This window comes from Antennarius striatus, chromosome 10 (assembly GCF_040054535.1).
Source record: "Antennarius striatus isolate MH-2024 chromosome 10, ASM4005453v1, whole genome shotgun sequence".
NCBI lineage: Eukaryota > Metazoa > Chordata > Actinopteri > Lophiiformes > Antennariidae > Antennarius > Antennarius striatus.
Window position 1 is genome coordinate 15699706 of NC_090785.1, and position 17957 is coordinate 15717662.

Consider the following 17957-nt stretch of genomic DNA (forward strand, 5'->3'; position numbering starts at 1 on the left):
CATTAAAACAAGTTTTCAGTGGGATAGAGACTGGAAGCAGGAAAGTATATCCAAAATGGACTCCAAGTGAGTCAAGTGGGTTAAGAAGAAGAAAAACTGTTTTCAGCAGGATTCATTGATTATACCAGATTTCATATTCTCATCTTGAATAAATGATGTCATTGTTCGTGGTGAACGCGTGGGAAAGGTGATTCTGTGAATCTCCTTGAACCAGTTTACATCCTGGGGTGATCAAGAGTGGTGGGGAGGGAGGTAGTGATGGTAGTGGGGGCGGCAGGGAGGAAGAGGATGAGGAGGAGGAGGAGGAGGGGGGGGCGTGATATTCTCAGCCGCACTGTAAAGGGGGACGTCCCTGTTAGTGGAGATCAGCCCGAGGAAGGCCCACCTATAGTGATCATTTGAAAATACGTTCCGTTTAGACGTTAGTTTGTCTCGACTGTGCGCCGGAACCATCAGGGGACAGGTTGAAGGCTGTCTGCACATAGGTGAGTCCTCCTGTGTTCCTCCCGATGCTTTATTTTTATTTTTTATTATTATTATGTAGAGGTCACCACCATGAGATGGTCAAGCATTAGAGCGTCGTCAGATGAAGACTCTTGTTTCCAAACATATCAGTGCGCTTTTTTCTTTTTTTTTTACCAGCCGATCCGATCGTTCAAGTTGTGTTTAAGAAAAAGCTAAGGTGAGATGTTCATTAAGGCGCGGATGCAAACGTGAGAAATGACTAGACACCGTCAGTAATGGTACCTACAGTAATAGAAAGCATGACCTGCAGCATCCAGGATGAGAATTCAGAAGGAATGGTGTTTAATGCAAGGATGAAATTGAAGCTTTTAGCTTGTAATCTTGTAAGCTGGCTGCTGCGTTTTGATTATTTATTTATTTTCCTTTTCTGCGTGTGACCGAACAAAATCGGACCATATCTACAAGATTCTCGGTTCAAACCGTGACGGGCGCAGAAATCACGGCGTGCATCGTGCCTCCCTTCCCCCAGCAACGTTGTGTAGCTCTTGCAGTAGATGCCACCTTCCAGTAGCCGAATGTGCTGTTCTAAACGGGCCCTGCGCCTCTTCCCAGGCGCAGCCATCACCGACAGGCGCGTTACAAGCGCGCAATAATTAATGAGCGCTTCCACAATTAACTATCTCATTGAAATATTGGGATTTTTAAATATTTCATGTTTTGACGGGTTGCAAAAAAAAGGGAAAAAAAGGGTTGGTATGAACGCGTGAATGAACAGGGTTTTTACTACAGCCTGATAGCTGGGCTGCAGTTCACAAAATCCACCACAAGGGGCGCTGCTACCTTCTTCACCCTCAAGTCCTTTTTTGAATGCAAGCACATTACGTACTTCCATTCAAAAAGGTTGGTTGTAATATATGAGCATTTACTACTCATAGGTGCTCGGTGATAACGTGAGGTATTACAGTTCGTCTGTTCTTTGTCTGACAGCAACTGTGGTTTGTTTCTCCCCAGTAGCTTGGCCAAGATGGATGTGTTTATGAAGGGTTTGTCCAAAGCGAAAGAAGGGATGGCTGTGGCCGCAGAGAAGACCAAGGAAGGAGTTGCAGTGGCAGCTGAGAAGACTAAAGAAGGAGTTATGTTTGTAGGTAAGATGATCAGATTCATTGACATGCACCTCATACACAGGTCCACCGGGGATATGATCGCTCTTTGGCTAAAACCTACAGAGATACGTTAATGCAGCATTCCTGTCTGACCTGGAAGAAGTGGTAAAACCACATCATCAATTTCTTTAGTAGGACAATAATATAGTTCCCTATAGACATAAAATAAACCAGCAGTTTGAATTCATTGTGTAACTTTAAAGGTGTTTATCTGTCATTGTAATATAGATGACAGCACTTCACCTTTATGAATTACGCTTTACTAATCTAAATATATTTATGACATACATTACAACAAATGTGCAACAGAATAGATACAAAATGAAACATAGTAGCTGTAACTACATGTTTCAGTCATCCTGATTTGATCTACATAGGTGTTTTTCTCATGAAAAATCATTTAGTATTTGAAATATGCAGTAGAAATATTTTCCCCTGTACACCAACACTACCCAATAATAGCTGCTAGCTACCAATAGCTTCATAAGGAATAGCCCAGTATAAGGGGTCCTTTAGATGATGATACTGCACTTCATGGCTCTGAATGTCCTTTCGGCCTCATGCCTGGCTTGACTGGGTTACAGGCAGGAGTAGGGGTGGGGGTGGGGCAGCAGGATGGTGGGAACGACTCTCGCCACATGGCCAAGCATTGGAGAGCACCAGATTGCAAAACAGTCTCCATCTAGAATCAGCCCCTGGTGACAAACAGACAGAAGGCCGACAACGCAGTCTAATTAGCAATGGACACCATCTCAGACAAGCGCACACATTTCTGTCTCTATCATGCTTTATTCAAAGTAGGACACTCAACAGATCACATACAGTACATGTCCAGGTCCAACAGGTCCCATTAATTACATTAAACCCTAATGCAAATACCAATAAGTATTTGCAAGTCACAGAAATTGAATGTGTAGTTCATGGATGATTAAGAAATGCTGAAGAGATCTTTAAAAAAATATGGATCCATTCCTTTACCAGATTCCCTCCGAAATTTGATGGAACATGCATCACCTCCCTTCCACTCTGTAATCCTGGTTTATGAGTCATTTTGAAAATGGTGATAAAGTGGAACAAGAAGTCCCGGCTTCGCCGCTTTATCTGGATCCAGTCCAAACCCCTAATGGGTTGTTTCCTGCTACAGGCCTGGCCCGTCTGCCAACTGCCATTAAAATCCGTCTAATAGTGTTTGTGTAATCCTGCTAACAGACAAACAAACAAACAGCCTTGGTGAAGGTAATACACATGATGGAGTCCTGAAGGTTAACAAACAGTGTGTTAAAAGTACAAAAGAAATGCAATCTTACCTCAAGTTTGGCGATGTCGTGTGTTAAAATAATGTTGTGGATGAGATCACGGTTAGTACTGGTCCCATTGTCATATTAGTCTCTTTTATGCCTCATTTCTGAGGAGTGTGATGTGCATGAATTAACCATCTGTGCTACTGGCCAGTAATTGATTATTTTTCAGCAGAATCATTAATAAAATTGTATTGTTTGATTGTATACTAGCTAATGTTAACAAGTTTATCACCTAAACAATTATTACATGGTCCATAAAAACGGATGGTGACTCTATTTTAGAGAACATAATCTGAGTCCCATTGTTGGGTTTTAATGTGTCTAGGGCTGCTAATAATTTTATTTTTATTCATGATTATTAAATTAATTGCACTTATTGTTGTGCTGTTAATCTTGTGGTTTAAATAGTTCCTGTGGTTGTAGTCAGACTGTTTGCTTATATCCAGCTCCATTAGATCACAAACAATCAATATGTTACTGTCATCAGTAGTAGCATAACATAAGTAGCATTTTTTTATTAAGTTTTCGTATGTTTTTACTGACTGTATATCCACACATTTTCTTAGTATAGTTTTCACAGTAGACAGCTGTTATGTCAGCCTCATTGGTGTGTTGGGGGTGAGTGGGTGGAGGCTGAATGACTCAGGAGACCCCGAGCTGGACTTGGTACCTGGAACCTGTCATCTACTACCAACATTCATTGTGTTAGTTGCTGAGCTGTTGTCAGAGGTTCAGAATTTTCAGCATTAGCTCTAGCAGAGCTGAAGTCGCCAGCTCAGACCATTGATCTGGAGGCGGTATGTTTTGGGCGGAAACTACTGCATGTCTGTATTTATAAAGTTTATCTATTTATGTTTATTCAGTTTATTTTCTTCTTTCCAGACATGTTATTATAACAGACTTCACTTTCATCAGTGTTGAGACATCAGCAACAACATCCGAAAGGAAAAAAAAAGGGTTGACGGGTAGAAGCCATTGGCTTGTAAGGTTCCCATCCCCTAAATCGTCAACATCTCTCTCTTTACAGCACATTGTCAGCCAATTCATACATTGCATGTCACAAATCAATTTCAATATTCTTTCTTACATGTTCGTATTATAACATTTAACTTATTTCTATATTTTTTGTATTTAGCTTCTGCTTGTTCTGTTCTTTGTTTAACAAACTTTTTATATAATGTAATCTTTTTCCGACAGGCATTGATCAATGACGACGTCATCCATGGTTTCTTAGCACCTTTTTCGTTTAGATACATTTTCTCGTCGTTGGACAATGCAAATTGTACAATTCTTTTTATTTTTATTTTCTTTTTATTTTATTTATTTATTTATTTATGTACAATTCTATTTTATCAGTGAGATAGTCATATGCAGTGTTAACATCCTCAGCAGTGTAAACATCATTCATTCTTTCTTCAGTCTTGACGTAGTCCTTAATTCGTCCAAAATTGGTGTATAGACTCCTACTGTTGTTAATGCCGTATCCCAGAGTCAAACACGTCAAGTTACAATCATTTGACTGTGACGGTCAGAGAGGCAAAGGAGCTTTTCTGTGGCATCTCCGTGCTTATGCTCGCTGCTTGTTGAGCATGGCGGTGCCCTAGAAAGCTGGATATGATTTGTTTGAAGACCCCTCTTGGAGGAGGGGTGAGAGTGATCTGATAGGCCTGTGGCCCACCTTTTGACAGCTGCTGCAGCTGCAGACCGCCCACCCACCAGAGATGAGCAGACATTCTGCATGAAGCAGAGGGAAGAGATAAAGATGCAAAAACTCTAATGTATTAGATGCCATTTAATGTCACAGGGAAGTCATTAACGTCTGTTCTGCAGCATACGTACAATACTGTGATACAGCGGAATACTGTAGCAGTCAAAGTGTATTTAGCTGTTCGTGAAAATGCACTACAAATCAGATAGCTCTCATGTTTAGTTTTAATTTATTTCATGATACTTTTATATATTTAAGGAATTTATTTGTAAAATGTGTTTATTTTATATGTCCTTTTGACCATTTTCAAAAGTTGATATGACTGCATGTAAAAAGTTTTCGGTACTTGATATGAATGAAGTCACATCCCATTCATCTCCTTCTGGTATTTTTTTATTTTTTTACTTCCAAAGTAAAGTTTTAAAAAAAAAATCTTTTTTTTAATAACAAAAATTTTTTTTTTCAATATAATAAACATTCTCAAAAATACTGAAAGGAACATTATTTTACCAGAGCTAAGCTTTTCTTTGCTACTGGACAACAACAAGCTTAAAGCAGCAGCACTTAAATAGCACAGCAACAACTTGTAATTATTGATTGCTGGGTTCTTACCCACAGCATTTATCTTTTGGCGTTATTGAACAACGTGCCAGCTGCTTTTGCTTAAACTCTTACATCACTTCAATGCATGTTCTGCTTTCAGGCTGTCCTTTTGTCATGGTTGTTTTCGACTTTGTCATGATGTATCTCCTCCGTCTGGCTTTTAAAGGCCCTCGAGGACCAATGCACCATGTTACTGGTACACAGTAGAGATGATGACATGGTTTGAGTGATTAGAAGCAGGACATTGGCCAAATGGTTCATTGAAGCAGAGCGCAGATTGATGATATCTGCCAGAGGTGGTATAATTGAACAGTCCAGTTCGTCTGTATCCTTAGAGTCGCAGAACAGAGAAACTAAAACACTGCAGCCATGATTGATCTGCAGTGTCTCTGAAGCTGTGGCTTACTATGAGTAAAAACAAATTAATATTTCATTAATATCATGAAAACTAATTGGATGTTGGTTTTTCAGGCAGTTAATTATATTTTATTTTAATATTTTATCAAATGAGCAGACATGAACAGGAGGCAGCAGCTCTTCACCCTGTTGGGCTACTGCAGCATTAATGCTTAATGAATCATGCTGCCAGGTAGATGACATTTGCCCTAGTAGGAAAAGAGCAGATCGCTCAGACAGAATACATTTTTTAACAAACTTTAAAGCAGGATAACATTCACACAGCATAGAATCATTGAATTGTTTCAAACTGAATGATAGTGGTGCTTCAATTGTGGTCAGGAAAATGTCAAATATCCAAAATAAAAGGACTTTATTTTGAAGTCCAAAATGTCAATCTCAAAGTAGCCAAAGCTTTTCTAACAATGTCTTTCTTTGTTCTTATAGGTAACAAGGCCAAAGACAGCGTGGGCACAGGTGAGTTTTCCTGAATGTGATTTCTACAGTGGTAAAAATTGTAATTTTTTTACACTGACAAGACACTGGGAAATGGAAAATTCATGACGTTGATAGGAGGGTGTTAGTGGTCCTCGTGTGCAGCAGTCAATTGAGAAATAATGTGGGTTTAACATGACACACAGGATTTTGATCATGTGTGTTTTGGATGTTTGTGTTCCTGCAGTGGCTGAGAAGACCACCGGAGCCGTCGGAAACATCGTTGCAGCCACCGGCCTGGTGAAAAAGGACGAGTTCCCAACTGACATGAATGTACGTAGAGCATCCTCATCATTCTCACCATCATTATCATTATCTCCCTGTTGGCACCTACAGTGAAGGATAACACACTGGCTTAGTATCCTCACTGTGTTCCTGTTAGCAGATCTTTGAGTCGTGTTCAGTCACAACTTCAGGAAATCAGTTGACCTTAGTTACACAGTCACATTAGAGGTGGTCGACATGATGCGAAAGAAGTAAAGTGCAAGCTCAGGTTTTTATTTATTTATTTAATTTTATGGAATAAAATTCCCTAACACTCATCAGAAAGAATTACAGGACATAAAAAGAAAACGTTCATTCATCTTCTACCCCTTTCTCAGCTGTCGTGGGGAGCTGGAGCCATAATATAATACAGGTACAGGTTGTTTCGAGTTAAGTTGTTCTTGATTATATTTTGGTTTTCAAGAAAAAATACGCAGAAAAATAAAAATTAAGTTTATATCATTTTACTCGACTTACGTCTGTCTGCCACAAATATTGGACTCTTAAAATCACTAGAAAATCAACAAAAGCACGTTCATGTTATATCAATTAAATACATAGGTGTATTTACAGTATCTACTGATAAGCATCAATAGAATTCACACAATGTTTTGATTTCAGATTTGTTTATGCACGCTGAGCTTTTGCTTTTTATACTTAAATCAGCTGTTGATGATAATCCACCGTACGGTACTATAGCATGTAGCGTGTAGCTTATCTTTAGAGCAAAGGAGGAGGAGGAATTATTGTTGGTGAGAGTCAGCGGTGTCATCAGAGAGATTGTCACCACTAACACTATTTTCACTAGCATTTGCTTTATCAATAGTAAAGTATCCAAGGTTTGAAGCCTGACACACTGAGGTGCTCAGAGACAACTGTGGCTGTGACGTGTCGATGCGCTGTATGATGAACACGTCTGTGTGTATTTTGAAGTTTTGGGTAGAAGAAGCATATATGCTTTTATTTTGAAGAGAAAAAATTGAACTTCTGTGGTGGGTGATGAAGAAGGAGCTGCCCACGGGGTAAGCCTGGAGAAGATGTGCACAGGATGAGATAAAGTCTCCTTGCTTAAACCAGACGATGTCCGGATTTCTAAAAAAACAAACAAACTACACAACGCAGAATCAGAACCACAACACAAGAACAAATGAGAATAATAGGGGGAGACGAGTGTTGGAGATGCACAAATGCAGTGATGCTGCTCGGCGGGGGGTTTGTGTCCACTCTGTCATGTCGGAGATGAGGAGAGAGACACAACATAGTTGATTTTCCACAAACATAGAATGTAAAAAAATTAACACGCAGCCAGGCTTTGAAATTTGAAGGGTACACATTTTACCCATAGACTGATTTTTTGCCCTCAGATGTCAGCATCTGGTCTAACTCTGTCAGAGTGTTAGTGAGACAGGGACGTCCCCATCCTTCCAAAGCCTTCATCCGTCATAGCTGGACCCTCTCCACTGACTCACTAATCTAGTAAATCTGACAGCCTGCTCTAATAGGCTTCCGGAAGGCACCGTCTGAGAGATAAACTACTCATTTCAGCACCTTGACAACAGATTGTCAAACTTTTTACACACTCTGACACACTTTGTGCAATCGTAGCTCATGCTGTACATCTACTCTGTTCAACTGCATCCTGAATGTGTTTGAAAAACAACAGCCTGCGTGTACACATTCTTTCATGCTGTAAAATATTTCACTTTAAATTTCAAGCATGATATTTAAAATCACATTTTATATGTGGTCTGAAGCTAATGCTTCTCTTGTGTTTGAGTCTGGAGAGAATTCAGACAGGCCATCCGGCAGACACACTCTTATCTTCTTCTTCACTTATTCTCTGGTGATGATCCGTTGGATTAGGTGTGTCTTTGTTGTGGTTTTCCATTGTGCAGCATTTTAAGGCCAAGCTAATCATGCTGGTGGACTTAAAGCAATCACACCAGCTTAATGCAGTACACAGGATTATGGTGTGTTCTTCTCTGACCTAATTGACTTAATTAGTGCTGGGTTTAAAAATAAATATGTTGTGACCCACTAGCTTTGTTTTCAGGGTTCGTTATGGCCGGTGCAACAATGATGGAGCGGAAGGAAGGTCTTAGATGGAATTTCTTTACACTTGATGTAGTTAAACAGAATCAATATGTCAAGCTACTTGATTTTTAATTCTAATGTCTGGCAAAAAGTCCATTATAAGGCTTTGAGAAAGTGGAAAAGAAGCTCTGAGAGACAAATTCTTTGTTGCTTTTGGTTTCCCTTCCTAGCCCTGGGGTTTTCCTCTCATCTGTTACCTTTACCTGATGCATTACAGAGCTCAATATTCCATTACTGAACAATTAGCATCTTGCAAACAAGGCTAATTTGATTTGTCTTTTGTGGATCTCTGTACTCAGGCACAGCTGTGTGTGTTTGAGTTAAACATCATCACTGTGCACAGGCTAACTTACTAAACCAGTAGGTGTAGAATGCTAGTACATTAGTGATTATAGTTAATTAAAATACATAGTTGAGGTTATAGTATATATGCTGATGCAGTCTCACTCCTAGAGAACATTCAGTTACTTTTACAAGAATCAAATAATATTCTGTATTATGTCAAATTCTTTTCATCATGTTTTCTAGATGGTTATAGGGTAGATATCTTCAAGGATTCCAGTAGCTGATGTGAATTTGTGTTAATCTTTTTTCATTTTCAAACAGAAAGTATTAGTATATAACTATTTTTGTTTTATTGTGGAAAAAGCGGAAAGACATTTGGACTATGACTGCAGCTGAAGAAATTCAAATCAATATTTGATGGTGGTGCAGGCAGATTTTTTTCATTCACATTCTAAATATTTGACACTCTCGAGGTATAATGGAAACACCTTCCAAACAGACTTAAGTGTTTGTCAAACCACCGAAGGTATTTCTTTTTCTTGAAAATAAGCGCTTAGCTCTCTGACTTTAATAACGGTGCACTAGAGATATAAGATGGGATTTAGTTAAAAAATATAGAGTATAGAGCTTAACCTTAGTATTTCATTTCATCAATACAAATATGTATTGTGTCTTCTGTTGCCTTAGCTCTGCTCTCTCTGTCACTGCAGCCGGAGGAGTACGGCCAGGAGGCTATGGAGGGCCAGGGAGAAGCAATGCTGGACCCAGAAGGAGAGGCATATGATGAGACCCAGCAGGTAACCAACCCACACGACACAATACACACTCAAATTTGTGTACTGGTTGACTGTTGTTCACACATAACTATAGAGAAAAATCTGTAGAGCCATCGATGAGCTCATTCACTGAGCCTCATCAGTATTCATCGGGTCGGTTACACACTTCAGCTGTATTGCATTTCAATAGCACTCCACATTTACCCTCCACCTCTTATCTACACAAACAGTACGGTTTTGTATGTGTGCGTGTGTGTGTGTGTGTGTGTGTGTGTGTGTGTGTGTGTGTGTGTGTGTGTGTGTGTGTGTGTGTGTGTGTGTGTGTTTTCACTGAAAATGAAATGAATTATCCCTAACAAGCCAAATGCCACATAGTGAGAACAGTGAATACAGTACGACCTACCCATATGTGTGTGTGTGTATGTGTGTGTGTGTGTGTGTGTGTGTGTGTGTGTGTGTGTGTGTGTGTGCGTGCGCACGCGTGGAAGAAACGTGAGTCGAACGCAAATGGTTATTTTTGGAATCTGGCAAACGTGAGCGAGACAAACTGAGAGCCATGAAAGCAGATTTTGATTAGATAAAAGTAAATATGAATAACAGTCACTAACAAAATCACCCACGAGTTTTGAAAAAATATACGAGCTTTACCCCATTATCAATAAACGAGTTTTTAAATTTAGAAAATTTTCAAATTCAGAATCATCCCCAGGTGAAGGAAGAATTCAAGTGAAGTTAAGCATGATTTTGTCAATTTTGTATGATTTTCTTTTGTTTTCCTCCTTTAATGATTTGTATTAGTTCAAGTAAAATGAATAAATCCCCGGAGTGGCTAAGGCAGCTTCTTGTACCATCCAAGTACTCCTCCATCTTTCCCTGCTCTCCTCCGCATCTCTCTCCCCTCCCCCATCTTTTGCGACACCAGTGATGTGCAAGCTCTATCTGAATGGGTGTGGTGATGACGCTCTCAGCTGCCGTGCATTGTGGGTAATGTCAGGGTCTCCCTGCATTGCTGTAGATATGACATTTGAATGCTGCAGAGTAAAGACAAACCTTTCAGATAGTATATGTAGATGAAAATCGGCTATTATTGGAGCTGGATATTGTTTTTATTAATTTTTCCTGCGGGGGGGGGGCATGTGTTGAGTTATGTGCAGGGGGTGCGTTCACGACACGTCCTTGAGTCTGGTGTGGGTGTGTGCTGCCCTCTGCAGGCCAGAAACAGATACTGGCCCATCAGAAGATCCTACAGCTGTAACGGAGTGACGTCATCACGCCATGCCATTAGGAGAAACCTTGTGAAATCATATGGCCTTGAGAAATATGTTGTCTGTCAGCCAATTTCAGCAGGATTTGGTTTGATGTGACTGTTGACTTGAACCTTGGGGTTCTCTGATTTTAATATTTGATCTGTTCGTCCCTCCAATTCCCTTTTTATTTTTTCAGGAGAGCCAAGACTACGAGCCAGAAGCCTAAAAGCATCAGCCCAAGACACCATCCAACCAGCAGCACAATAATCTTTCTAACGACAAAAAGGACAAATGCCCAAACTATTACAATTATACTCCCATGCAAAAAAATCAAAACAACAAAAAGCATTCCCAATGAAAAATGTTCTTCCTTCAAGACAAATCTTTTACTATTATATATTGTAAATGTCATGTTATTAATGTAATGTGTTGGGTGTAGGTATTATTGAGATGTAGGATTCGCCCTCTGTCTCATTTCCTTGACTCCCTCCCAATGAAATGAGACCAGAGCCTGGGCCTGTGAATTTGTACTTGTGTGTATCTGTATTTAGAAATGTGCAATAGATGTTCATCATCTTCCAATGAGACATTGGGAGTGGAAAAAATTTACATGTCCGGTTGCAAGCAGATATGAAAAACAGTGATATCCTCTTATGTGTTGACAATGCCTGTTTGTGGGTACTTTATTTTTGCATTTCTTTGGAAATTTCTTTTGAACATTTTTTGAAGTGAGAGTTTTTTTACATTGTATCTTTATAGTTGCTTGTGAATCATTCCAGTAAGGTATCTGTTAGACATGAACAGAGTATACATGTTTGTGTGTGTGTGCGCGTGTTTGTGTGTGCTGAAGATTTTAACAAGTTAAAGTCAATATATTATGTCTTGAAATCATAATGGTTGTCATATCAATATGTGCTTTAAATTGCAGGACTTGTCAATATAAAGGTTTATGTGTTAAGCCAAACATACATTCCTCTGTAAATAAAAAGTTAAAAAAAGCAAAAACAAAAGAGGCCTTTAGTGTTGTTTCATCCTGTTTAAAGTAACATTCGGCATTGATGACTCTTCAGAGCGTGAACCTCTTGTAAGTCAGTGTTCTGTTTCTGTTGGTCTACATGATGATCCATTATGAGTCGTACTCACATGTGTCCTTTTTTGCTCACTGTTGTCTGGGAGTTTTAATTGAGGATGAGTTAAATCTGCTGAGCGAGCGTTGGCCCTTGGCAGGACAACGCCATAGCTGGGATGCCAGCCTGATTGGGCCTCTTTGGGTGAGTTTTGTTTGAGTTAATCCGGCTGGAAAGTGCAGGGTCGGTGGTGTCTGGCTCAAACAGGGTATTAAATTGCTGCTCTGGCTGCTTTCTCCACAGTTGGATCTGTGGACACAGTACGTACAGGAACAGGAGCTATGGCCTCATTCAAGAAGTCCCTCGATGGCCTGAAAGGCACGAGCCACACAGCTGTGAAAGGAGTCACAGACACGGCAGGTACACATATTTAAGATGTTTGGCAGATGGGGAAAAGGTCGTATTTTCACAATGGCTTTGTCTTTCCTGGGGGGGGAAACAATACTTTTCTATCTTTGGCAAAGGTTTAAAATGCTTTTTTTTTAGTTAAAATCATTTACTGAGAGTTTATGTGATGAAACTTTAAAAACTAACAGTGATAACTGGTTTATTTTCCTCCTGAGCTCCGTCATTGTGAGTCCCTGTGGTGTGTTTTAGTGCAGGCAGCTCAAGAGGCCGTGCAGCAGGTGGCAGACTCTTCCAAAGAAACTGCAAACTCAGGTAAACTGCGGCTTGCGCAATGAAGTTTCATGACGTGACAGTAAAAATGTCACTCTGAACAGATAGGGTATGAGCAAGAGGGCAACAGTCTCAAGGGTTAAAAACACTAATAGTGGATGGAATATAAGTGCTGAACTGACATTAAATTGCACTTTTTAAATATTGTTTTTATCTCTCAGACCTGAAAAACACTATGAAGAATAATTTAGTGAACTACTATAAAACCAGTAAATGTTGGCTAGGAGTCATAAAGTTGCACCTTCACCTTAACAGCTGTGTTTTATTGGAGCACTAAGTGTTTTGTATCCTGTTTTGCTTTGACTCACTGAAGCTGCTCAAGAAGCTGGAAGACAGACTCAAGCAGCCATAGGAAAAGCAGCGGACAAGGCTACGAACACCATTAAGGAGTTTGGAACGAAACTGGACACCAAATGATTCTAACTGAAACACTGAAGCAACTCGACTTCATCATCCACGCTTCAGACGAGTAAAACTGTTGGCATGAACATGTGTTGCCATCACACAAACATGATATGACAGTATATGTGTAGGTGTCTATAAAGCTAATAATCGAAAGGAAATCCTTACAAGTTGTTTTCTTTTTTTAATTCTCTAACCTTTGTGACTGTGTTTCTTGCTGGATTGTAGATTTCACAATATGTGCTTATTTTGGGAAATAAAAACACATTTGAACTTGTTGCTTGGGTTTTAAAAATTGTGATATTCTGATACACACACTGCAGCTGTCAGCCGTTGCTCCTTCATCCTTCTTTATTGTGCGCTGTGGAGAGCACTCATCATCAGTCAGTATTGCCTGGACACCTCTGTGAAGATAGCCTTTGGCGGACTGATAGCTCCCCATGAGGATGCCATCAGCCCTGTCTACCTTGGCCCTCAGTAGCACACCTCCCTTCGTTACGCTATGCGGTTGCTCGGCAACAGATCTCTGTGGCACTCTGTGATTGGTGGAACCTTTTGAATTGCTGCTGAGAATACTTCTGTCAGCACACAGCGTTCTGGCCAGGCTGCAGACCACCGCCACAGTGAAACCAAAAAAAAAAAAAAAACACTCTCAAAATGAGTGAAATGTGTAGGAAATGTTACTACCCAAGGCCAAACGCATCTCAGAGAGGCTTTAGGGGAGGAAGAGCATCAAAGATGCAATGGATGCTTGTTTGCGTGGGAGGCACAGCTCTGCACACTCCGGGATCCTTCAGCTCACATCCCCTTTTTCTCTTCCACATACTTTCACAACTGCAGCAAAATTCACTTTTCATTAATATTACCCATAGTTTGCTCAACCAAACCCGAGTTGACATTAAAGTCCTGTTGAAGAGCCTGTGGTGATTTTTCCCCGTTAAAACAAATGACACACATATAAATGTCTCATGGATCAACCTACTGTTTTTACTACGAATGCAAATTTGTTCTTCACTCTGGTCAAAAAAATGTGGCCTTCACAGAGACGCACATTGATGCCTTATGTAAAAGCAGTGATGCATTATTAAAAAGAGAAATCTCTTCTCTGCTCACTTCACCCTCCCTCCAGAAGCACCCACACTGATCATCTGGAGAAACATAAAAGCTTTTGGTTCCAATTTATTCCTCTTCTTCGGCAAAGCCATGCATTTCACCAATTCACATGTTTATTCTCTTTCTGCAGACGGTCAGCAGTTGTGTTGCTATGAGAACCTGGTGTTAATTACTGTGATTTGGTGATAATTAAAGAGCTGAGTAGATATTTTGTAGTTACATTACCGCACACTACCAGCACCCCACCGTGGTTTCCAGGGAAACTGGAAATGTGAAGCTTTTCAATAGACACAGCCACAGCTTAAAGAGAGAGGTTTGCTTAAGATAGATTCTTCTAGAGACAAACCTGTAGGCACTGCAATCACTATCAATCAACCGGGAAGAAATGCGGACAGCTGTGGGTCCAGATCGACGGTGAGATTGGCCATGTCTGACACAAATTTTGGAGAGAGTTATGGAAAGACGTCAGTCTGACTTAAAGTGCAGAGGTATGTCTGTTATTGTTGATTTCTGCTCTTTGGGTTTTTTTTTTAATTTCTGCTCTTTGTTTTACCCTGCTGGATTTGAACAGTTACTCCTAATTCCTGCCTGATTTTGTTTTTTTATGATGATGGATTAAAATAGAACATGACTGTGAACTACATTCGGCTATGTGAGGCATAAGCTGAGCTATAATACATTTAAGCAGCAAATGTTTATATACTATTTCTCATTTAGTTTATAATGTGATTTATGGTAAACATTTTCCTCATTCCAGTGTTCTATAGTGATAAAAAAAAACCATGTCAATAATTTGATCAAATAGTACCTATGATGTAATTGAGTTACTTGTCAATGTTTGGATTACTGACATCAATACGTCTTATGAGGAAGTATTTTCTCAAAAAACACAAATTTCTTTTTTACCTGCACTTGTGCTTGTTGTTATAGTTTGTGATCACAATTTGCACAAGCGTTCTTTCAGTGCTTTGTTATGCTCTGCAGGTATTTCATGACTTTAATGCAGGGACAAAATGGGAAGTCTGAAGGATGAAATGAGAGGTCTGGAAGAGGACCACAAGCCTTGTGAGAAAGCAGATGATGGAGGGCGTCCGGGTGGCTCAGATGGCAGCACAGCGCCTGGGGAGGCTCACATTAGCACGAGTCAAGAGTCACCAAGTCAAGGGGACTATGAGTTGGGAGTTCACATCAACATCGGCCACAACAGAGAAAGAGATGAGAATAAGATTTCCAAAGAGCAAGAGCTTTCAGCTGGGATGTATGACGACACTGACCAATCAGACTGTGTAGGAGTCAAGCGTTCAACACAGGCTGTTATATCCCCTCTGATTCAACAACCTGAAGCTTATAAAACGACCTCGGTCACACAGAACCCCAAGATCATTTCTAATAAGGTCCTGAGTGATGGAGAGGAAAATCAAGGACATGAGGATGAAAACACGGATCATGACAGAGGAAAAGGGGCACATATTGAGAACATCTTGGTTCCTCTACCTTCAACTCCAGGTCTTTCTGATCCCTGGTCCCCAGCTCCTCCTGGTCAGCACCACATGCGCACGCAGGTCAGCCTCGAGGTGGTCCAGTGTCGGTCTGCAGCCACCAGCCCCATGACGCCTCCTGAGGATGGCCACTCCTTCTTCTTTCCAGGCACTTTTGTGAGATCTGGAACTGTGGGTGCTGATCTACAGGTGGATAAGCATGTGGAGTTCTGCTCCGTCGCCACATCCCCCATGACCCCAAGGACGCCATCCACCACAGCTTTCCCAGTGCTTACTGGAAGTGAGATGGTGCAGGAGGGAAAAATAAAAAAGACTGAGGAGAAGGGCAGTTTCTCTGTGAAACAAAGTCCAGCAGAGGCTGAATCAGAGAAAAAAAAGGATCTGAAATTTACATCAACAGAAGTGAGTTTCGCCAGCTGCCATGCTGAGAAGCTAACAGACTCACACGGAACTCTGAAGGATAGTAATCAACAATGCAAGCAGCAGAAGATGGCAAGTATGGATCAAGACATTACAATCATGGTGACACACTATAACAACGAGGAGGAGGAGGAGGAGTCACATTTGTATCCAACGGAGACAGAGATGGTAAAAATAGATGCACCCAAGGAGCTTGAAGGAAGCCACGGTGAGGAGAAGAGGAAGGATGGAAAAGGAAACCTCGCAGAAACTGTTGCTCCTGATTACATACAAGACACCTCGGCTGCAACTCTCCCTCAAAATCGAACTGAAGATGGCTCTGATTCTGCTCGCGACAAGGCAGAAGCAGACATGGAATGTCAAAATTCAGAAATGACCGAAAGCAAGACTTCTTGTGAAGAAACGAGTGATTTCTCCGTGAGGATGCGTCCTGTCCCTGAATCTCCAGCTCCCTTCGGCTGTCACAACATCCGCACCCAGGTGAGCCTGGAGGTGGTGCAGTGTCAGTCTGCAGCTACCAGCCCCATGACCCCTCCTGAGGGGGACCATGCCTTCAACTTCCCCTCCTCTTTTGGGAAGTGCACATCCGTGGGCACAGAAACTAAAGATGCTGAGCTGCAGGTTGGTCAACAGGTGCAGTTTCGCTCCGTAGCTACAGCACCAATGACACCCAGAACACCCACCGCCACAGTTTTTCCCGAGATCAAGAGGGAAGCCAGCCAAGATCAAAAGACTGTGGTGGAGAAAGATATGGTTCAAGAGGAGAAGAAAATACCTGAAGAGAAAGATGTTGCAAAAATTGAGACGGTCAAAGTAGAAGTTTCTAATCAGGAAGAGAAGGTGCCTGGAGAGATGAAGGTTACAGTAGATGGAGAGGACAAAGAAAGAATGTTTCAAGAGGAGGGAAAGGTGCTTGAAGAGAAAAAGGTTGAGGGAGCCGAGGAGTACAAAGTAGGAGCTGTTAAAAATGAGGAGAAGGTCCCTGAAGAAAATAAGGTGGCAAAAACTGAGGAGGAAACAACGGAGGCAAGAAATTGTAAGGATAAAGTTGAGGAACCGGTGCAGGATGTGAGCTGGGATGAAAAAGGGATGACATGGGAGGTGTACGGAGCGGTGGTGGAAGTGACTGTGCTGGGCTCAGCCATCCAGAAACACCTGGAGAAACAGGTGAAGAAGAGGCAGCCTTCCATGCCTCCGCCACCTCCGCTCAGCCCCTCGGCCACACCCCTCACTGCAGAGTCCCTCCAAGGATCAACCAAGGGCCGGCCGGGAAAAAGGAATGAGCAGGACGGAGAGGCGAGCCGACGCAGAAGAAATCCCTTCCGTCAGATGATGGAAAACATCCAGCAGCCACACTGTTGCTCCAAAGCTCACACCACCGAGTGACATAAGAATTTGTTGGAAAGAAAAACCTGAGCTAGAAAAATCACATGACAACCAACATTGTATGTGGTGGTGGTGGTGGTGGCGGTGATACAGAGCATTCATTCGTTTGCTTCAACGTGACAAATCACAATGATAAAAAAAAAGCACAAGAGCATTTAAAATGTAACTTCTATCATGGAGCATTGAGAATCGATTCTAAAATATGTTTCCATGTATGGAAAAATAAGATATCTTATATATCATTGCCATTGTTAGATCTTTTTTAGTGTCAGCCATTCAATGAGTCCATGAGTCATGCTAGCTGTTGATTCTTTTTCTAATGCACCTCAGACAATTCGAAGCCATGGCAATCCTTCTCTTGTTGGATGAGGACAGCTCCAGCTGACAGAAATGAGTGACATATTTTTTCCCTTTGTGAGTCATAGCCTTGACAACCTGGTGGTCAAGTCGTTCTGGATGTGTGGAAATGAAACTTACGAGTGTTGCCTCGAATCATGAGTTCAGGCTTTTCTGTCTTTTATCCTGTTTTTAGACT

The 17957-nt window shown here is 41.1% G+C and overlaps 2 protein-coding genes across 3 annotated transcripts; both read left to right on the forward strand.

The window, feature by feature from the left end:
* Window positions 1-335: 335 nt before the first annotated feature.
* sncb (synuclein, beta) lies at window positions 336-11981 on the forward strand. Of its 2 annotated transcripts, none has more exons than XM_068325857.1 (6): window positions 336-485; window positions 1477-1610; window positions 6084-6113; window positions 6319-6404; window positions 9485-9571; window positions 10994-11981. In XM_068325857.1, exons 2-6 carry the CDS (start codon window positions 1490-1492, stop codon window positions 11021-11023), a joined length of 354 nt encoding a protein of 117 aa, XP_068181958.1. In that variant the 5' UTR covers window positions 336-485; window positions 1477-1489; the 3' UTR covers window positions 11024-11981. The 2 variants fall into 2 exon arrangements, with proteins under 2 accessions (XP_068181958.1, XP_068181959.1); XM_068325858.1 differs by having other exon boundaries at window positions 1480-1610.
* A 144-nt stretch (window positions 11982-12125) lies between these two features.
* On the forward strand, window positions 12126-13283 carry adirf (adipogenesis regulatory factor). Its single transcript, XM_068325859.1, has 3 exons — window positions 12126-12284; window positions 12522-12584; window positions 12916-13283. Exons 1-3 carry the CDS (start codon window positions 12206-12208, stop codon window positions 13017-13019), a joined length of 246 nt encoding a protein of 81 aa, XP_068181960.1. The 5' UTR covers window positions 12126-12205; the 3' UTR covers window positions 13020-13283.
* Window positions 13284-17957: the final 4674 nt, after the last annotated feature.

Coding starts and splice junctions, on each gene's coding strand:
- sncb (XM_068325857.1), top strand. CDS start 1,490: ATGGATGTGTTTATGAAGGGTTTGTCCAAAGCGAAAGAAGGGATGGCT. Junction 6,114..6,318: donor CAAAGACAGCGTGGGCACAG/GTGAGTTTTCCT, acceptor GTGTTCCTGCAG/TGGCTGAGAAGACCACCGGA. Junction 6,405..9,484: donor AGTTCCCAACTGACATGAAT/GTACGTAGAGCA, acceptor CTGTCACTGCAG/CCGGAGGAGTACGGCCAGGA.
- adirf (XM_068325859.1), top strand. CDS start 12,206: ATGGCCTCATTCAAGAAGTCCCTCGATGGCCTGAAAGGCACGAGCCAC. Junction 12,285..12,521: donor AGGAGTCACAGACACGGCAG/GTACACATATTT, acceptor GGTGTGTTTTAG/TGCAGGCAGCTCAAGAGGCC. Junction 12,585..12,915: donor CAAAGAAACTGCAAACTCAG/GTAAACTGCGGC, acceptor GACTCACTGAAG/CTGCTCAAGAAGCTGGAAGA.